Below are 22,812 nucleotides of genomic sequence, written 5' to 3'. Positions count from 1 at the left end.
AGGTATATTTTAAACTTGTTCAAAAGCTAACACAGTGGTTAAGAAGCATGTTCTGTAGCCCCATGTCTGTAATCACTAAAAGCTTATCTCCTACAGTATACAGCAGAAAAAAGGAAGAATCCACTTGTTCTTATCATGATGTGTTCTTCCACCTCCACTCTGTGCTGGTTCTGATTCTGTCCCTTGCTGATATTTCAGGCTTCACAGTTTTCCTTTCAGCATGTGTATCTATTACAGCATTTCCTAAATAAGCCACATATTTTCTGATCTTGGGGTTCAGCATACATAGTCAGCAAACATATAAGAGCTATGAGCAGGTATTTCAAAAAGATGTTTAAGCTCAAAAAAGATTAAAAAGAAAAAAAAGCAACTTCCTGACCAACTTGTATGCCAGCCAAGAGCCTGAGAATCTTATATTCATGTGGAAAATTTCACCTTCTTGCCGTATTGGAAATTACCCCCACAGATTCATGTCCATTGATTATTTTTTTACCAATAAGTAATTATTTATTTCTGATCTGGCACTTGACTTTTTTATTTTTTTTCTTTTTCTTAAAAGAAACAACATTCACTGACCTGAACAGGAAGTTTATACATGAAACAGTATCTCACATGACCTTTGATGTCAGCCTTTGTCCTTCCCCCTCTGAGAGGGCTGCAGACTTTGTCTCCCTCCATCCCCTGTCCTGTTTCCTTGTGTGACCCATCCCAGGTACCAGGCTTCAAGGGCTGCTCCTTCACTACCGAGTAGGGTCTGGCCCTGTCTCCCATTGGGGCTGGCACCTGCTGTTTGCTGGGGTCTGTCTGTGCTCAGGAGCTTTTCTAACCTGCCAGGAAGCGTTCCTACTGCAGCCTGGTCCCCCAGACACTTCTGCTGAAGGGAGGAAGTCTTCCTCAGCTGATGAGTTATTTACTTGCTTTCCTTTTCCTGGATTTGGATCCTGAACAAAGTTGGTTTAACAGTTCACAAATATTAGTGAAGTTGCTTTACTCCAGCTATACTTCTTTAACTTTCCATATAGCTATGCCAACAAATTTACGCATTAGATAAGCCAATAACCAGGCCAATATACAACAGTAATGAATAATTACAATTCAAGAATCCTTTTTTTTATTGTCCTGTCATTATTAACTCGAGCATAAGCAGTATACGTTAGGATGGCTTGCAGGATTTATCTTCATATATCCTCTATGTTTGGACCAAATCTTCTTAAGTTTTCAAAACCTAGACATATCTATGGTGCCAATACTTAACTAATAGGTTATCTTCAAAGAGGCTTATGTGAATTTTACAAGAGGCAGGATTTCTGAATTCCAAAATATACTTTGCTTTGTACAAGGTAAGTCTGTAGACAGACTGAGAGAAAAAAATGTTACGTGAAAAATATTTTGAGCTTTAAATAGTGAGTTAACAAGATTGCCCTAGATAACTACTGACCACAACATTGACATTATCAAACAAGATTTACATTACCCAAACTGAATAAACATGCACTGTTTAATGTGCCTGTCAGTACTAGTTTTTTCTTGCTGGTATCTTCTAAAGGTAAACAAAATCTGTTTTATCTATGGAATATGTAGCATAACTTTGAAAAGAAGCTGATAATAAATAAGTCTATAAACTTCTATATAGAACCATATAGAAGTCTATAAAATTCCTACACTCCACTTTTTTGTCTAATTTTGATTGCTCAGATGTCATGACTAAACTATCAGTAATATCTGAAGTTTGTGAGTGCCTTACGGATAAAGCTTTGTAAGACTGTGTCCTAAAACATTACCACAGAACTCAGGATGGTCACTCTCAGTGGGTGATTCATCTCATCCTCACAGGGTGGGAGGGATCCCCCTCTGGAAGTGACTACAGCTCTTCAGTGATCAGGCTACCTAAATCACTAGATAAGAAGTGTGTTTCCTCATATTAACCTGAAAGTTATAGCCTAGAATTCCAAATTTCTCATTATTTATCTAGGAAGAAGTTCCTCTGACATGCATTCTCCTTGCCCAGTAGATTTCCCATCTGTTCAGACATTGTGCAGCTTTGAGAACAGGTTTCATAGATTCTGCTTAAAATACTCATAGCCCCCATAGATCCTTCAGCATTATTTTTGCTTACAAATCAACCTCTTTTTTTAATAAGACTTCAAAATTAAAAAGAAAATCCAGTAATGTAATGCTCCATGTTTTTTTTTCCATGCAGCGATTTTGCTCAGCACTCCACTTTCACGTTATATCTTCATGTACTTTACAACAACTGTTGCCAGAGATCTGATACTCTCTCTTGTGGAGAGGTGGACATGGATGAGTGGATGAGCAGGCTTTCAAATATGAAGGCATTTGTATTGTGGATGTACATCCCTGAAAATGATGGAAATAAAGCAGACCACAGGGAGGAGAAAATATGAAGGGCTGCTATGCTAAATAACATCTGCTCTTGCTTTCTCTGCAGGGAGCAAATACTTTAACAGTGGAGTTAATGTGCTGAGGGTAGTCATTAGATTAACTGCTTTCTTTTCAATAGCAAGCAAGATTTCAGGAGGAACCCACTAATGGTGGGAGAGTTCCTAAGGTTTCTAGACAGCTTATGCAAACACAGCCTCTCTTCATAGCCTGGGAACATTTGAAATTCCCCACTCTTTCTATTAGGAGGAAATTACTACTGCCAGGCCACAACAATGCAGATAAACACCAGTGCTTAGAGTGTGTGTAACTCAGGTAAACACAGGGCTTCCTGACATGATGGAAACAACTGGGCACTTCTTTCAAGTCATTCTTCTTACACAGTGTCAGATGTGAGTGTTTAAACAGTCAGCATTTCCTCAGTGAAATACTTATTCTTTTGGCCAATTAGGCTGGGCTAAATTTTCTACAGTTTCAGCAGAAATCTTTCTAGTGTAGGCTTCTCAACACTTGTTTGAACAGCCCAGTTCAAAGTGGCACCTGGTTTGGAAATACGTCCTGCCATACTTTAAAGGACCAATCTACTTTCTACACACATCTTGCTTGAAATCCACTGGATGTTAAAGCAAATTTATATTAGAAGCTCAAACTCATTGTAACAAAGAGCCAAGCAGTGATCAGATGCAGAAGAAAGATGAGCAGGCCCACTGAGTCCACATTTAAATGGAGCAGTGAGCTTGAGCCCTGGGAACTCACTCAGGATCTTGGCCCCTTTATCACTCAGCCTCCATAAACTTTCTCTGCCATCACATATAGCTGAGTTTGAAGGACAGGGGTGTGAGTGGAGCAGGGGCATTATAGTCTTGGTGCTTACCTAGCATAGTGTTGAGACTTGGTTGAGGCACATACTTGGAGCTGGGAATAGCTACCAAGTCTAGCAGTTCAGACACAAGAAAGAAGTAAAATTCTCTTTCTTGTCCACAAGCCCTGTAAACCACTTATTGAACACTCAAACTTCCAAAACAGAGCTTTGTGTTGGCCCTCTGCACAGGAGGGTGATTTTCATTCCTAGTGTCTGGCAGTGACAAATGTGGACTCTGGCACTACCAAGAAGAGCCTGGCAACAACTTACATGAACACTACATAAGTTATAAAAGATGCAGTTGGAAACCAATCCAAAAGTCAGAGAATGTGTAACAGGCCATTAGCAGCTGTCATATCTACTTGATACTAAGGTAAAGAGTCATGCATTTCCATTCTGGCCAAGTTCATCCAAGGTACTAGCATTCTTGAGCCCGAGATATGCTTCTGGGATGGTCCAGAAAATTTCTAAGATCTGGAATGGATTAAAACCCTACCATAACAGCAAAGTACAAACTTCAACCATGTCAGTAAAACTCTAATCATAATGTAACAGCAAGAAACAAGAAATGCAGAGGTGACCAACAGATGAACGAGGTATTTCTTAAAATATTAGGAACCCAGCAGCACAGATTGAGAAAATGGAATTTCTTTTTTGTTTTTTGGTTAGGGTTGGCTTTTTTAATACATCTTTTATGACTACTAGACAACTGCAGTTGGTGTATTTATCTACCCCAACATTACTTTTCACATTGTCAATTACCAGAGCATTTAAGAGCTGGTTATCCACTAGCTTCCTTTCATACCTGTTAAGGTTCTTTCTATAGTATGCAGACATTAAAATAATTTCTCAGATTAGGAAATTGTCATACCTCATTTTTTTCTTTCAGCTTTGTGATCATAACAATGACAGGGCTGTCTTCTTGCCAAACCATCTGCCAGAAATCATTCACGGTATTAATCATGGGTCCCTGAGTTGCAATGAAAGCCTTCTCCTTACCTCCATATCCCTGGTTTAGAAACAGACAGAAAAGCATTTACTTTAAAATCACATAGTAAACCAAAATTGCAGGTGAATATTCTAAAAGAGCAGAAAATGGAATTTGGAATTAAAAAAGCAACCCAAACATTATTTTAAGTGAAAGAAGGTATGTGTAACACTAGAACAGATCAGAAATTTTTCAGCAAAACAATTTTTCTTTTGGAAATTACTGATTTGATGGACTGAAATAGACTTAGGGTTATATCAATTACTCTCAGATTTCCTTCCTTGCTTGGCTTCTTATAGATTTGTCTATTCTCCAAGGTGTCAGGACTTCTCATCACTCAGTGGTACCTTAATCCATGATTTATATGGCTGTAGTGCTTACAAGATAGTTTACAGTCAACAAGCCTCAGAAAACAAAAAAATATATGAACACTTGCAGAGTCAAAGACTGCTCTGCACTGTTGCTAAGGGTGAAGAAGTGCTTTTAGGAGGGGACAGCATTATCAGTTGGGTTGTTCCAAGACACTCAAGTGTAAAGGAGGTAAAAGAAAGGTCAGGTAAATAGTTGCAAACACAAGGAAGGAAAAGGCAAGAAGAGATGGGAAAAAAACTTCTTATTTTGCAGCTGAGATGTCAACCTTGTGAGTTTGTGCAGTGATGGGGTACCCCACAGTGACAGATTAGGAGAGCCTGGCAATGCCTGAATGGGATGAGCAAATGGAGCGTGGCTGGAGGTGGTGTGGGAGACTCTATCTCTGAGTCTTTCTTTTGTGTGCCTTTTTCTCTGATAGCTGTTGCATGAACCAATGGGACAGGTTCTCAGTTGGTGTAAACAGCCCTCCTTCTTCCCATCGATCTGCCTGAACACACTTTGTCCAAGGAAGGTGTGTCAGGATCCCAGTGATCCTAATGATATTATGTACATGGATTTGAAATTTCATTTCATCATTGGATCATTTTCTTCAGTTGCTGACAGTTCAGCTCGTGGTAGCAGCAGGAGAAATCACAGTATGTTGGCCTGAAGGGTGGTGGCATGAGGAAAAGGGACACTTCAGAAAACTAGAAACATGGCCTGGCTGATGGAAGAGTTGCTCTCCAAAGAGAGCCACTCTGCTTAGTTACACAATTACACCTTACATACAAGACACTGAAAGTACAGAATGTAACGTGAGGCAGGGTAAGGGGCATGGGAATGGGTATGTAAATATTTGTGTGCTGTTAGTTAAATAAGCAACATCACTACAGACCTCTGGGCCCAAATATCAGTGGCACTATTGTGCTTATTCCAGCTGAGGATTTGGTCCATAACTATGATCATACATTTAATTTTGCAGGTAAAGGAATATACTCCTAAAATACAAGTGAAGTAGTTTCTTAGTAGTGTATTCAGCACACACTGTGCCACAAGGTCAAGAAGGCTGTGTGTATATGTGATTGAGGATTCTAAAACTGAGAGAAATAATGCTTTCAACAGGGTTTATGGTGGTGAAGTCTTTGTATCATGTAACCACTAGTATAGGAGGTAAATGTGTGAACAAGTATGTGTGCTCGTGCACACTTGTAAATCTACCACATCTGCTTATGCTCCTTCTAACAAACTCATTACAGCATTTAATTAATTACTTGATTGATGATTTCAGGACTATCAATTTATATACTTACTTATGAAAAAAACCTATCACTACTGAATCTGTTTGTGGATGACTGCAATGAGCAACCATAGAGCTTACATTGCAATTGATGCTGATCTCTTCACCAACATAGTGGTATCACTGTCACTATTAAAAGTATTTTAATACTTTTCTGTATTATAAGACAGTGGAAAAATATTAAAGGGTAAATACTGATTTAAACAGAAATAGTAATGCATGTATTTCTTTATGATTTTAATAAAGTATTTTATAAATTATTTTTCTTACTGTAACCATTATAGTCCATTCATGGCTATGGGATCTTTGTCAAAAACAGTTTATGAAACAATTTCTATCACACAAAGAAAAAGATGATCAATGAAGATGCATAGGAATAAAATGAGTGGCAACTTGGCAAAATCAGCTATTCACATAGAAAATCAAATATTGTTTCAAAAGCACAGGAAGAGTATACATTTACTTACCCTAATGTAGTTAGCATTTATGTAGGTACTCAAGGAGTCAGATGGATTTTTTGGTGTCAAATATACTCTGCTCAGAGGATCTAAGAGCACAAGGAAGATGGAAATTGAAAAGAAAACCCAAAATTAGAAGATCTCTATAGAGAATTGAAGACTCGTTGAAGAAAATAATCTATTGTCATTTGGGGTTGCAAAGTAGTAAAGCATTATGTATTAAATTCTTCCCTCTGCAAAGAGTCACCATATGAAATTAAGGCAAATCTGTACTGCATAGTGCTGGGCTGTGTAGAAGTATCTTAGCAAGCTTTGAACATTGAAGCAACATTATCAGGTTGAGGCAATATTCAACAAGATCTATTCTGTGTGTGTTGAGTATTAAGCTGACCTGCCTAGACTGGCTCTGAAACCTGTCTCATATCATTGCACAGTGTCCCATAATTACACCAAGTCCTTTGGATTCAACTTTCATCTTTGCCATAAGCTGTACTGTTTCAGCAAGTATAGTTAGCTTTAAATTAAGAAAAGGTCCCTCGGCCTGGGATGAAATCAGCCATGTGTTTTTTATAGGAATTTAAGGGTTTTGACTAGGTAATCAATATCCTTCCCTTAAGTCCTAAGTTCTCATCATAGTTTGTGACTATTCGTGTTACTAGATTGGAGACAAAATGCCAAAATTCAGGAACATTTTTTTCATGCTCTTTCCTTCACTACCTTGGGATGATCTACAATGCACTGGGGGCCAGTTCTGTGGAGTTGGGAGTTACTAAATTACTCCTGCACAGGAACTTCTTGTTGCTTATTTTTGGTGACGTGATTCCACCATGTATTATCCTTTTGGAATTAAAGCCAGTAAATTCTCAATTACATGGCATAACAGAAAGGGATAAGGAGAGGGGGAGCAAGGTGCCTATGCTGAGGCTCCCTACGGGCATACTTTGACTTTCTTCCCATCTTTTAAAAAATAATATTCTACTGTTAACAAAATTATATAGACGTATTTCTGTAGCGGGAGGAGCCATTCTTGCTCCTGAGGCTCGACGAGCTGCTGGTCTCTTCCAGGACTCCAGCCACCACACAGCACTTCCAGGGTAGAAGTGTAGCGGGAAGAGCCTTTCTTGCTCCAGAGGCTCGACGAGCTGCTGGCCTCTCCATGCCTCACACCAGAGTGAGCTGAGGTCTTCTCTGTGGGTGTGTGTTCCACCTTTATTGGCCCCCTGGCCTTGCTCATGCCCAATAGGGGCCTGTCCTAATCAGGCACAGGTGGACTCACACCCACTCACTGGCAATTCAAGGCACCTGATTTATCTTATTTCTCTACATTTCCCCCCCCCCTTTTTTTTTTTTTCTTAAAGCTTTTCCGGTTTGCCCTAGCTTACAGACATTTTAACAAACATACAGGATTTTTGCACAGGATTTTTAAACATACACATTTTTTTTCTACTGACACACAGGATTTTTTACACAAAAATACACATTTTTTTCTTCGGGCCCCGCAGGACACTCAGCTAAGAGCATCGAGGGGGCGCACAGAATACAGGCATACAGGATTTTTCTTCGGGCCCCGCAGGATACTCAGCTAAGAGCATCGAGAGGGGCCCGAGTACAGGATTTTTACACATACATACAGGATTTTTTACAAAAATACACTTATAACTTACGGGATTTTAACCCTAGCTTAGGCAACCGAATGTCAGCCCAGGCACTTTCACAAAGTCTCTACCTTTTGTTCTTCTCCCTCCTGTTTCTGCTCTTCTCTTGGTTTCCCTCTGCTCAGGGGCTTCCAAAGAGAGAATCCTTCTCTTGGCTTTCCTTTGCTCAGGGGTTTCCAAAGGGATTTCTGGTTCCTCATGGGTTTCTGGTTCCTCCGTGGGATTCCATACTTTTACTTTTATTTACTTTTACTTTTTTTTTTTCTCTTTTTCCTCCGTGGGATTCCATACCATGAGATTCCATCCTCCTGGCTTCCCTCCGCTCAGGGGTTTCCAAAGAGAGAATCCTTATCTTGGCTTCCCTCTGTTCAGGGGTTTCCAAACCAAAGAGCTTGCTGGTCATACCTTTCAGGGAGAGTGTTAGCCCAGGCATTTTTTCAAATCGGGGATAATGTTCCTGTTGCCAGCTTCTCACACTGCTGCTTCTTTAGATGTCTGTATGTTGCCCGCATTCTCCACCAAATGTAGCGGGAGGAGCCATTCTTGCTCCTGAAGCTCGACGAGCTGCTGGTCTCTTCCAGGACTCCAGCCACCACACAGCACTTCCAGGGTAGAAGTGTAGCAGGAAGAGCCTTTCTTGCTCCAGAGGCTCGACGAGCTGCTGGCCTCTCCATGCCTCGCACCAGAGTGAGCTGAGGTCTTCTCTGTGGGTGTGTGTTCCACCTTTATTGGCCCCCTGGCCTTGCTCATGCCCAATAGGGGCCTGTCCTAATCAGGCACAGGTGGACTCACACCCACTCACTGGCAATTCGAGGCACCTGATTTATCTTATTTCTCTACATATTTCTGTATTGAAAAAATAATATTTTCTTCTGGTAATTTCTTAAATAATGCTTAGAATTGTTGTCCCAAAAGTGGGGTCCATTACCTGTTATGCAAAAAGCCAATCCACGCACAGAGTTGAGATCTAATATCCAGTTCTGTGCAGAACAAGGATCAAGGTGGTATTCCACATAACAAGCAAAATTTCCCTCAAGTTCCCACAAGTTCTACTTTTGTACCCAAAAACATGAGAAAGAACTTTATCTGTAACATTATTCTATCATTTGCAGACATGATTGGTTAACTAATTCCTTGCTTCCATTTAAAGAGACAATACTCAAATTTCTCTATGCATGCTTAAAGAGAAGGGAGCTTTTTATTAGTAGGGGTTCCTCTAGGCTGTCAGTGGGTATATTAGTATGTTAATAACTCATTAATGTATTAATAGTATGTTAATAATCTAATTCAATTACTCAGTATTTTTCTACCCAGTGCCCAAAAATGTAAGCATGAAAAGTTGTGGGGAGCTGTGGGGAGGGCACATTCCCATCCCTTTCATCTGTCTTAAGAGCTGGCTGTTGACTACTTGGGATTTGTTTTTCTCTAATTGGAATCTGGTTTTGTAATTCTTACTGTTACATTATTATGTGACCCCTATTTTTATTCTGTATGCCTCTATTGTGTGATTTTTCGACAAATGTGATTTTTTTTTCTCTAAAATTTTACTTATTTCAATTAAAAACTGACATCAGAATCTGCAGCTCTTTGACAATATGTTTTTGGCAGCACACATACCTGTTGGATTGGAAATAATCTCCAGATATCTGTTTTGCTGAGTGCAATCTAGGCAATGTGTTTGTAGATAAATACATGGATTCTGAACTGGAGAGTGGTAGGAAAATGCAATTTATTATGTGGCCCTGCTGTTTACACAGCAAATATATATTTGGTGCACCTAAGTTGTAGCACAAATGTGCATTTTCACAGTTGCTTTTGGATTTCTTTTGTGACTTTCATCCTGTTCCTAAGAACAAGATAAAACTTCTCCCAATCAAAGGAAGAGCAAGGAAGACCCCAAACATTCTTTGGGTCCTTTTCCCAAGGGAGGTCACAGGAGCTCCTGAGACAGGAATAGAGCCTTTGCATGACCCAGACTTGTGTTTTGAAAGAATGTTTCTTAAAAATGTGAAAATGAATACCACTTCTAGTTCAAAGTCTGTGCATGGAAGTCTTGTCCTCTGTGTTAATAGCAGAAATGAACCCTGGTTAACTTGCGTTACTATCTCCTTGTACTAGCTTTCCCAGCTTCTTCACTCAGAGTTGTGTGTGGGGGGGGGTTGTTTGTTTTGTTTTGTTGTTTTGTGGTTTTTTGTTTTTTTTTTCCCCTTAACAATATGAGGACAGGAAACCCCTCATTCCTTTTTAGCACAGAGTGATTACTAGCCATTTCCACAAATGCCTCAGGCTATGTGGCCTTGGAAAAACACCCCACCCGCTTCCTCCAGTTAACACAATGCCTCTGGTTCTGGTGTAGCTTGACCCCTACCTTAAAAAACCTCTTCCAAGCAGACTTAACATCCAGTTTAGTTGTCATGTCTTTAGATAAATCCCCCTGCCACTAAATCTGTTTCACAATTTCTGAGGCCTCCTTCCAAGTCCAATCAACTAAATGAACACTGCTTCTGAACAATAGTTTTTTTGTAAATTAACAGTCCTGATAGGTTATGAAATAGGTTAAGTGCTGTAAACTCAACTCTGAAATGAGGAAAACCTGAGCACCGCTAAAAATCCATAGCCATTATGCAATTATCAGCCACAAATAGAAGTAATGAGCTTCCTCATGAATGACAAATACCTACCGGGGAATAATTGCCTTAAGGATGATGAAGTTGGAGAGACAGAAATTACAGCAGAAAGACACAGATGGTGGCTGCAAGGCTGAATTCATCAATGTTTGCAAAGCATCTTGAAACACAGCAGAGATGCTAAGCACTTACAATTACTAACAACAAATGCCCCATAGAATTTTGGCTGAGGCCAAATTACTGCTGTTCTCTTCCCTACATCTAGGAAATTTGGAACAGCCCTCCCACAGAGGAGAAGAAACTTCTAACTCCATCTTTAAGAAATTAATACTGGTCTAAATTTATCAGACTGGGGAGTAGGAGGCAGTGAAGGGGTCTGTAGCTTACCCCATGACACTGCCCAGTGGAGGGAACAAGGTGGGCACTGCCAGACTCTTCCACTTCCATCGATACTGGAGGTTCATCCTTTCCACAGAGATCACTTTGTCATGAAAACCCAGGGCTTTCTCCTGTTGAAAGGCTCTACTCGTTGGGAGGTGGATACGAAGTACTGTGGGTTTTTTTCCTTCTTCCATTTAGATGGCTGCTATGCTTTATATTGTTTATGACAGGGGAACTTTTGCATTTGTATGATTTCCAAGATAAGTCACTTGTTACTCCAGTCCTATTTCCCATACCAACAGTAGGTGTAATATACTGTGAGAAGGGCTGTCCTTCAGGCATTTCTGTTTTGTTAGCAGGAAAGGAAGCCAAAACGTTTGCAAGGCAGACTGCTCTCACACCTGCAGCCCAAAAGATCATAAATCTTTCGGTTATTTATCATTTAGAACATTCTGAAATTCAACTGCTCTCTCTTTTGCCTGGTTTTTCTTGCAGTCTAGAAATTATTATGGATTATTTGGTATTATGGTATTATTTGGTAAACATTGTAACACAGAAGGTGGATACTGGATGGCATTCCCAATTTCAAGCAGGTGGAGAATAGGCTATTAGACTTGCAGATAATGCAACTGCCTCAAAACACATGATGTATAAACACCTGTAATCTATGCATAATTTTTAATCTCATCTCAGTTATTTCCTGGTATTTCCAAAGTAGTCCAGGATTTCTCAATGGAAAACTTAATAGATTTATCATGGTGAGTGCTTCTGCATTTTAAAACATGCTTTAGCATTAAAAAATGAAGTTTAATTCATAGAAATCTTTCTTATCTACTAAAGATAAGGTCTGTCTAACAAGGATTTACGTTTTTAACTCTGCAGTCTAACATGGATACATTATTGTAACACTAGATATTTACAAATATTATAAATGTTACAACACTGGTGACCAGAACCAGGACATATTTTGTTGACTCTGAATCCCATTCAGAGTTTCTCCTGCTTTATAAATCTGATTTTTTTTCTGTGGTTTTTGAAAGCCTATTGGTGGTGATATTGCCTTCATTAGGGAATGGGACTGGAGCTAACATGACCATTCATAGTCAGGACAGTAGTGCAAGGGAGCTTGATAATTCTCAGCATCAAGAGAATGGTTTTCCAGCATTTGTCTATCAGCTTGAAAAATTAAGTTTTTTGTTCATACAAATTCAATTTAAGTTTCCCATTGTCTTTAACTGGAGTGCCAGAGCCATTTTTAAGACAAGCACTTCATGCAACACCTTGTGGATTTGTAGGCCTGACCAGTCAAATGCTTTCTACCTTCTTGTTACTGTGAAACCGCTGCTTTGCCATTAATACTTTTTCATGTCAGCTTTTACCCTGAGAGTACTCTTCAGAATAGGATAAGGAATGACATCTGGGTACCTTGGGTGTGTGCACATACAAAGGCACCCAAAGAATAGTATTAAACCACTCGTTGCTTCATAAGCATGAGCCCATGCATGCTTTGAAGCACCAGAGGAATTCTTCTGGTTTGAGGTGGGAAATTGAAATAGGGCTGTGACACTGAGGCCCTGGTGAAGGGACACATAGGGCACAGCAGGCAAAGGTGAAGTTGTGGAGTAAGAGGATGAGGAGGGAGCAGTGGGGATGGTGTTCTGAAGTTGGAAATCTGTGTGCAGGACTTGGAACTAGCTTGGAGGGAGCAAAAAATGGTGCAGGTGAATGGCAGAGGGAATGCTGCTGAAGATACTGAGTGGGGTTTGACAGGACCAGTGGGTGGGGTCAGGAGGTGGGACAGAGAAACAATTATTTTAAGGAACAGTTCAGATACTTGCTCCTGATCCCACACTGTCTTCTCATTAGTTGCACCAGCTTATTATTATATAGCAAATAACACTTAGAGGCATCCCAGCGCTTGCCTAAGAGTGTTGGCTATTTCATACCACAACTGAACCATCTTTTATAGGAGTGTAACATTTCCTGCACCGTATAGTTTTCCATAGAGAATAATTTTCATTAGATACACATTTTATTTCACACGAGTATGTTTGTCTGGTAGCATCCATTATGATAAACCTGCCCTCCTGCACCCTGTACCAGAATTATCTCTTAGAAAAAGACAACATCCTCACAGCGCAGAGGGTGGAGCTGGCAGGACTGGGCAGTTTTAGGAGATATCTCACCAGCTCAAACTTCACTTGTCACCACAGGTGCCCCGATTCAGCAGATGCACCCAGGACTGGGAATGGAAAAGCTGATACAGGCATATAAAATAGTGGGTTGATATTATCTGAGCAGGAAACTGGGAAGGCTGTTCTATTTAGTCACTCAAACCATTTCCAAACCCTGTCAGACCGGGTGTGGGAATATTTATTATGAGTATGTGCCTCAATACTCAAAATGCCTTCTTTGAAGGCATTTTGTGCTAACACACAACAGAGCATTTGATTTCTGTCAAAGATGGTTACAAAGTGTATGTCAGTGAGCAGCTGTGGTGGACTGGAATGTGCCTGTGAATTAGTGGCAAATCCCAGCTAAATGGAGATGAAAACAAGAAGGCATTCTTGTTCTCAGTGCTCATCAGCATCAACTGTGGTCCATCTGTCATGTCGTGATTCAAAACACATGCTGCAGTGAAACAGGATTCATTGCATTTCCAAGGCATATCTGAAGGTGAACCTGAAGGTGGCTGTGGCAGCACCCAGGGGCAGAGTCAAGGTGCTATGGGAAGGGAGAACATCTTCCAAAAATCTGCTTATCAGGAAGGGAGGCCTGGTGATATCCTGGCTCCATAACAGCTGATGGCAAAAGTCCCGCTGTCGTCAAAGGGGTCAGAATTTCACCTGTACATCCTGTTCACACTGGGCCAGAATCCAAGGGATGCTGAATTTTCTGATTACTTGGTATATAACTCAGTTATTTGGTTTAATTCCCTTCAACATTTCTCCACTGCACTCAGCTGCACACAATATTGGTTGCAATGTATGAACTAACCTTGAAGTCAACAGGAATTTTACTGGGGGGCTGAAAGGAGGCAAGGACTTTCCCAATGTCTTTCCCAACTATGTATCATGCTTCTGAGACTAATTTAGCAGCTCAGGGCCACCACTTTTCATTAATTTGACTTCAAGTCTTTTGTATGTTGTGAACAAAATACAATTAATTCAGGCTTGCTGAAACCTTGTAATTTGAAGTGTATGAGTTTTCATAACTACTACATAACACAGGCCTACAAGGACATTACAGAGATGAATAGAAAACAAATTTCTATCTGATAGGATATACTGTCATTTAAAAAGCATTTTTCATTCCAAACCTAAACAAAGGGATTTACATTTTTTTGTGGTAGTGTCTCCCAGCATTTTTAATCACCACACCTTTTGACTTTGTCAATGTCAAAATATAAAGCCAATATTTGTGTCTATTAGTGCAACGTTAGAAATTTTGCAACTTGTCGGAAACTGAACACAAAAGAAAATCATTAATCAAAGAAAAAGAGTATCTCATTTTCGCCTAACAAATGGTATGAAAAGAGTTACATTTCAAGGTACTGTGTTTGTTGAAGAAAAACGATTCCACTGAAAACTTCTCAGCCTCCTCTCATACAGCAAAGTAATTGTTACTTCATCAGAGATAAATAATTTGGGCTAATAAAAATACAGTAGCAGTATAGCAAAGTAGTAACAAGTTCACAGTAATGATGAGGCAGCACTATGTGAGGATGATTTTCTTACTGATGTAAGCAAATGTCCACAAAACCATGTGGTACAGGTAGAAGAAAAACAAAACCAGAGGACTTATAAAGATGGAAGCCCATTACAAGAAAGGACAGGATGCATTTGCTTCTTCCAGTCTGAGCAACTCAGTGTTGGACAAGATCCAAAATACCTTGACCAAACCAGAGGGAATTCAATGACTGCTAGGTGATGTGGTCTGTGATGGAGCCAAGAGTCTTGGTCCTCTCATCTTCTGGATCAGGGGAGCTAGTGTGAGGCACAGCAGACTTCTCTCTACCCATCTGCCTGATCTGTCCCCCTGAGAAACTCACCCCACACTCAGGCTGCCTTTCAGTACACGGCTGAGATCCTGACAAAGCGTGTACCTACTAAGGCATCCAGTGAGAGCTCTGCATTTGCCATTCCTATAACTCTGGGGTTTTTGTTGTCTTTCCACATAGACTATAAATACATTTATGAATAGGTACACAACAATCAAAGACAAAGGCTGTTAGATTTTCACAGTAGTATGTTCTCAAAGTAGGACTAAATGTCATAGAAGGAAACCATGGGCTAACTCACTTACTTGGCAAAATTGTTTTATAGCGGTTTTTAGTGCCATGACTCGGGATGTCAAGTTCTTTGGGATCCACAAAATTCATTGGTATTTCCTATGAAAAAATAAATTAAATCAGATTGGTGTTTCCAAAGGAGCCATGCAGGAAATTATCACCAGAAGACTATCTGCTGTTATACCACTGTCTTTTGACATCAAAGTTTGTAAGAAAAAATACAGTTCCCACCTCAAGCCTTTCAACACCCTTCCTTCAATAAACTCAGGGAGTGGCATATTAAAGGGGTGACTTACAAGGAACACTTCTGATGAATTACTGAAAGCAAAGTTTATACAGGATTAGGAGAGAGATTAAAATACACAATAGTTCTAGAAAACTAGAAAGCTGGAGTTAAAATGCAGTACTATAGCAGAAAAGCATAACATTTTACACAATTTTGGTAGGAACCTTCAGAATAATTAAATATTAAGTTATAAGAAACTTTTTCATTTTGTGCAAAGCCTCTAACAATGTCAGTCAAAAACCTTAACTGCTTTTTATGAAGGGCCTTAATATTTTGCACTTTAAAAGTGTAATAAAAATCTAAAGCTCATTTTATCTTTTAGTGACAAAGCCACATTCTTTAAAAATGCAGATATATAACTGATGTGAAAACAAAAGTGTTTTGAAGTTCCAAAAATGTAAAAATTATAAACTCCCGATCAGTTTAAAATCACTGTTTTTCATATGGTTTGTCAGCACGAAGAGTAAAAATCCTTCAATTTTGCATTGACCAAAATTTTATTTGGGCAATAATTTTTATCTTTGACATCCTGAAACATTTTCAGTGTTCTTACAGTTGAATAAAAACAACACTTTGAAAATGAAAAGATGAAATATAAGTTTTTTTCTTCCTGATCATGAGGGATGTTTTACCAACTAAAATAATCTGGCAAAATCACTCCTAAAAAATGCTTCAGTTGACTCAGATCCCATTTTTCACGGATTTTTTTTTTTTGGCCAGCATTATTTAAATTACCTTGGTGTAAGCTGGAATTTATCTTTAGTAAATTAGTATTTCTACTTCGAAAGCACAGTCATTACTAGAGACTTGAAAACTTCATTGCTAGCCTGGGATATTTATCCAAAGAGACAGCAACATATTAAATAATTATCATGTATGGACATATAAGAACATGAGGAGATACAAAAGATATGCTGTTCAGTGTAAGCCTCCTTTGACACACACCACTGGAAATTTTACTTCAGGATTTTAATCCAAAATCAGACTATTTCCAACTACACCAGCTCAGCCCTGCCCAGGAGTTTGGCACAGATGAGTTGTGTGGCCACTGTCCTTCAGACCCAAGCTGTGGTACTGCCCAGCATGACTGACTGGCTGTTGCAGGTGTTTTTTAGAGGAACAGGGACAAGGCCCCTGACAGCTTGCCAAGGATGCACCCAACAGCAGATCTTTACATGGATTCACCTAGCAGGAGAAACTGCCCTCTCTACTTTTGTCATCAATGCTAAGGCAAAATTAAGAGAAGACCTTGTAGCAGCCTTCCAGTACCTGATGAGGGCCTAAAGAAAAACCAGAAAGGGACTTTTTTTCAAGAGCATGTGGCAATAGAATAAGTGGCAACAGTTTCAAACTTAAAGAGAGTAGATTTAGATTAGGTATGAGGAAGAAATTCTTCACTGTGCAGGTGGTGAGACATTGGAACAGGTTGCTCGCAGTAGTTATGAATGCCTCCTTCCTTCAAGTGTTGAAGTCCAGGTTGGATGGGGCTTTGAGAAACCTGTTCTAGTGAAAGGTGGCCATGTTGGGGAGGGGTTGAAATTAGATTTTTTTAAGGTCCCTTCCAAGCCAACCCATTCCATGATTGTGTGACTCTAAAATTATGATGAGTCAATAAGAATGGCTTTGATTCTTTTCTGCTTCCCAACTTGGTTTCTAAACATCTTACAACATGAGAAAGTAACCCTTGTGTCTGCTCTTATTTACTGCCTTCTCTATCCAATGCCCATGCTTTTAGTGGACCATCCTTCTTATTCCATTTTCCCTCATTCAGTTTCTTCCTTGATGTCTTCCTTGCTCTTCATCTGACTCCTCAACAGAATGACTTGCTGCCTCTCACTTCAGGCCAGCCCAGAAAGTGCTTCTAACATACAGTTTCATTGCAGATACTTCACTCACTCCTTTTTCAGCTCCCTATACTGCCATCTATATGTTGTGCTAAGTGCAGGATTACCCCACTTTTGAGACTCCATTCCTGCATAAAACTCATCTCCATTCCTTTGGGTCAAGCCATCTGACCTCTGTCCTTCTGATGCTCCTTCCTCCTCCATGAACCTACAAAATGAGCTCTCGCTCTCCTCCCATACCCACCTCTTTCAGCTTTTCAGTGGTAACCTCTGTGAGACTTTTCCTTGGGTCTTGGGCCTTTAATTTTTCTGTCTCTTTTATGGGTTAGAAGTACCTTATTCTGGGCTAGCAGCTGATCTAGATGTTCCCTGCTGCAGTTCTTAGTGTAAACTAAGTACATGGCTTCTGAAAGGCTTCCCTGATCAGCTATGTACCAACTGAGAGAGAGCAATACAATAAGCCTTTCTTTAAAGTGATCTACATCTGTCACCTCCAGAGATGGGAAAAAGATGTGTGAGGAAGGGCTCTGCCTGCACAAGAGGTGGTTGGCAGTGGGGCTCTTCCCACCACCTGGCTTTCTTCCTCTCTAATGCCTGCTGAAATCTGAAAACAGTTCATTAGTCAGTGAGTTACTGACAGATAGAGAAATGCCGCCAAGTTGACAACAGAAATGCATTTCTCTGGGCCAACAAGGTCAATTAATAATATTAATCACTTACATCCTGTAAACACCTTCTAGTCAGTGACCTCCCAATAGTAAGTACTCGTGGGGCCAAAAGCACAGACAAAAATTTGACAATACACCATGGAGCACAGCCACAGACAAGTCACTGACTCTGAAGTTGGCTGTGAAATGCAAGAGATGATTCCAGAAAAAAACAATTAGGTTATTTATGGGGACCATGTTCCTGCTAACATAGGGGAAAATAAGCCCATCGGACTGCAAATGGCATGAACATGTGCAAATTAACATACTAAGTCTGTAGCTATATAGACAATATATATAAATTTGGTTTATTAAACATATATATATTATGTATAATTATCAATAACATCTAAATTGCACACATTCATGTGCTCAGCTGCATGCATGCAATTATATACACACACACACACATATATATATGCCTTTGCTCATGGGCTACTTCACTTCTCTAGGTGATATTTTAATAGCAGCTGTTCTTGCTCACATTGGCCTTCAGAAGTTCATACACTTGAAGAGATGTGATTTGAGTCTCTGCCATAATGCAAGAAAATGTGGCAAAAATTTATGAAGATTCAAACAAGTATTCATTTTACACATTCCTCCATTTTTATGAGGGCCAAAGTTTGGTATTGTGAACAATATTTTTTATAATAATTTACTAGTATTTAAATTAAAAAATAAAGTTAATGCTCCCTAAATGGTTAATTTAAAAAAATCAAATGCTAATTAAAGAGCTAAAGATAACTCAAAATTGCTCATGTTTCAGTTTTTCATTAAAAACTTCGAACATTTCTCCATTTTTTGCTTACCTGGAAGATTTTAATTTTAGCTAATAATTTTAGTCTCAAGAATACTGTCCTAATGTATTTCTTTAAGCTAGTTAAAACAAGCTGAGTGAGCAGAACGAGTGAGGGTTATATATTATGTTTTTTGTATGCCTCAAATTCCTCCTAAAACTATTACCTGTAGCAAGGAAGATATTAAACAGATACGGTTCAACAGTTTCATCTTAACAATACATTTTTTAAAAACAGTTTAAAAATGGAAGAGGCAAATCATGTTTTTTTCAATAAAATTCTGTGGAAATACTGAGTGTCCAAAGTCATGTTGTGGCCCCCTGGGGGAACAAAAAAGAGTTTATTACCCCAAAGCTGAGTATGAATGCTGTGTGAGAGGATTCAAGGAAATGGTTTTCTATGGAGGTGCCCAGTTGTCTGTGCAAACTGTCCTACTAACATGGGAGGTTTAAACAAGATGAAGTTATTTCTTCTAGCTTTCCTGCCTAAGCAGCAGAATGACAGGGAATCTATGGCATAACTACTGCTAAAATTATGTTGGATGCTTGTAATTTTTTCCATGCACACTGACCAGTTTTTGATAAAAAAAACAAGGGATGTATTTTTCATAAATGACTTCTACTATAAACCTGAGTTTTTTAAAGGTGAACAAAAGGTCTGCTTTGTCAGATACAATTATTCATAATGAAAAACTATTTTTAGAGTAAGATGGCACTCATAATTTATTCTATTGACTTATATGCACAAATTGAAAACAAAATGAAACCTGAGGGATCATGTGCTCTGGCATGTTTAATAATAACTGAATTGTTTGTGTCTTTATTAGACCTGTGGTGTGCTCTAGGGGTTGGATAGGTCTTCCTGCTCTTAAATACCTTCTTGGGATACACATGTTTGCGTGGTCACATTTGTTACATTTGAGCTATTAAACCAATCTTTAAAAGTTGTTTTTTTTTTTTCTTTAGTTTAGTTTGCTAATGAGTTGTAAAAGCTAAAAAAATTATGCTAAGGTTGGGTTATGTTAGGTTCCTCTGATAGCAGCTGGTAGCAAGGCAGAAGGCCTCTTCTGTAGCCCTTTTGAAAAACTGCTGTTACCTCTGCTCTGATTCCTCAGCTACGGGGGTCCAAATGTTAAGTATTAAGCTGCCAAGTAAATAAATGGTAATTTAATATAGGAACAACCTGTAGAATTCCTGGGTGACTACCAGCTTATTCCACTGAGTAGTTTTTATGAATTGTATTGCTTTTTCCTGGAATCGCTTCTGTTAATGCTGCAGTATCAGTCAGATCCTCCACTGACCTGCTTGAATCTATCTCTGTCACAGAGCTACGAAATTCCTTAAGTTGTAGCATGGCCAACATAGGTAATGCAGTCACTTCCTGTTGCTTTACCTTGTCTTAACCTTTTTCTAGTTTTTTTTTTTTTATGTTATATTGATTCTTGCACCCTTTGGTAAGCTTCCAGCTTTTGAACAATTTAAAAATGAAGTCATGATTTCATTTTTTTTTAAATCCACAGCCCTTTTTGCCTTGCCTTATTGAGCTTTCACATTCAACTGCTCTCTTTTATTCCCTTTGTAAAAGGTATCTCTTTTCTTTTAGCCTCTTTCATCTATCTGTTCTGCAACACCACTCATTTTCATGTCTTCTTAATTTCATAATGTGTTTTTCGTGTCTCAGTTTTTGTGCTATGACTTGTTTCTGCCTGGCCACACTCTTCATTTTAGATTCTTACCCTTTTTAATATTAAATACACTTACACGACACTTAATTTGGTTTTGTTTATTTTGAGTACATTAGGCTTTCTATATTGAATGCTTTTTAAAGAAATTGGGCTGACTCAGGAGCTGCTTCTACTTTTTTTGGTGTCCCTCTCTGCTCCAAAAAGTCATTTAGAGTGACTAAAATGTAGTTTTCAAATTACAGACATGCATGATGTTTACACGGGGCTAAACAAAATGCCCAACTGTGTTCTCTGTCAGCACAGTCTTTGTGATTTGCTCCTAAGCTCCAAACGAAATCATTACCCACTTATATTTTCCCACTTTCTGTTGTGCCAACTCTGTCGAAAAATACTCATTTAGGGGCTTGCCGTTAAACTCACCATAAATTCTGTTTGAAGAAAATGGGAACATGCAACTGCATCCCGAAGCTGCTGCCGTGTGAGGATGCGGCCGGCTGACTGCAGGTATTCCATTGCTACTTTTTCTCGTGGGGTTGGCACAGCGACAAAAGGTTCGACACTTCCCAAGCTGCTCATATCCAAAGTCAGTGAGACATTGGAGCCTCGTCTGCATGAGAAAATAATGATAACAGTTATATCAGATCTGTTTTCTTCTAAGTTCTATAATCATGTGGCTGGCCCTGAGCTTTTATACATCCTGTGTACTCACGGGGAAATCTGGCAGTGCGAGGAGTGCAAGAATGGTTTCATTGGATGCACTGAGTGGCCAGAAAAGCAAGATTTTTCATACATCCTACCTCTTGAATCTAACGATTGCATTTGCGATAAATGTGTTAGGGAGCAAGTGTTTGGATTATTAGAAGTAGAAAAGGCTCCTCTGTGCTACTAATGGATGTCAAATGTGGAACTGGTATCTCAGGGACTGGAGCACCTATCATACAGACTGAGAGAGCTGGGGCTGTTCAGTCTGGAGAAGAGGAGACTGAGGAGGGATTTCGTCAATGCTTGTAAATATCTAAAGGGTAGATGTCAGGAGGATGGGACCAGATGCTTTTCAGTGGTGTCCAGTGACAGGACAAGGGGGAATGATCACAAACTGGAACACAGGATGTTCAACCAAAACATAAGGGAAAAACTCTTTACTGTAAGGGTAGTGGAGCACTGGAAGAGGTCACCCCGGGAGGTGGTGGAGTCTCTGTCTCTCTGGAGACATTCAAAATCCACCTGGATCCCATCTTGTGCAGCCCACCCTAGGTGAACTTGCTCTGGCAGGGGCAGTTAGATCTCCAGACATCCCTTCCAATCTTCAACATTCTGTGATTCTGTGATCTTAGTAAGGAAGACATATTTCACAGGAAAAAAAATAATTCTAACTGATACATACAACAACCTGGAAATAAATCCGCAGTTGTGTCATCTATATGTTTATGAATCTACTCAAATGAAATCTAGAGAACAGAAGGAGAAAAGGTGATATAATCAGCAGAAATAAGTGGAAAGAAAACACAAATGTCGTGATTACAAAGACAGTGAGCAATGTCTCTTGTTAGGTAAGAGAGCAGGGAGAGGTAATAAACCACAATACATGTGCTGCTTCCTAGGAGATGGAATTCACAGCTTTGAAGGAGTTATTTGGAAAAGCCAAACATCTTGTTCAAGACAACCAAAAAATTCAACATTTCACATTTCTCCAGGAAAACAAACAAACAAAAAAACCAACTAAAAAAACCCCAAAAACTGAAAAAAAAAAAATTGGATTCAACACCTTTGAAGTGGGAAATACAAATGAAGCCCACTTCTTTGTGCTTGGTATGAGTGCTAACTTTTTGTCATCTTTTCCAAACAACAGTTAAGAAAATTGTCTTTTTCCATAGTTTCAACCCATTGATCAAATGTTATCTACTCAGCCCTTAACTTTAGCCATATTGATTGCAACAAATCCATGCTCTAAGAATTGTGATGAATAAACATACTTTTTCAGGCATTAATCAAATTTACTAATCAGAAAACAGTACTATAAGGCTGTATACTTCAGCTGACTCTGAACTGGGCTACTGTTGCCCAGCTCAGAGTAAATTACTTTAACACTTATCAGTGCTCTAGTATATTCCAGCATCCACAACCACAACATAACACCTCTGTCTCAACTCTCTCCTAATAGCGACCCAGACAGATCAGAATACA

At 39.3% G+C, this 22,812-nt stretch overlaps 1 protein-coding gene across 2 annotated transcripts in view; it reads right to left on the bottom strand.

Annotated features, from left to right (window-relative positions):
- PTPRR (protein tyrosine phosphatase receptor type R) overlaps window positions 1–22,812 on the bottom strand; it is a 132,848-nt gene that overhangs the window by 12,266 nt on the left and 97,770 nt on the right. For both annotated transcript variants that reach the window (XM_008500635.2, XM_030449530.1), the window contains 4 exons: window positions 21,049–21,235; window positions 15,325–15,409; window positions 6,366–6,445; window positions 4,134–4,271 (listed from right to left, as the gene is read on the bottom strand). In XM_008500635.2, coding sequence (XP_008498857.2) covers window positions 4,134–4,271; window positions 6,366–6,445; window positions 15,325–15,409; window positions 21,049–21,235 — 490 coding nt within the window. The remainder of the gene's footprint in view (window positions 1–4,133; window positions 4,272–6,365; window positions 6,446–15,324; window positions 15,410–21,048; window positions 21,236–22,812) is intronic.

Source organism: Calypte anna, chromosome 1, assembly GCF_003957555.1.
Source record: "Calypte anna isolate BGI_N300 chromosome 1, bCalAnn1_v1.p, whole genome shotgun sequence".
Classification (NCBI taxonomy): domain Eukaryota; kingdom Metazoa; phylum Chordata; class Aves; order Apodiformes; family Trochilidae; genus Calypte; species Calypte anna.
Note: the sequence above shows the minus strand (reverse complement) of the source record. Positions and strands in the feature narration are given on the sequence as shown.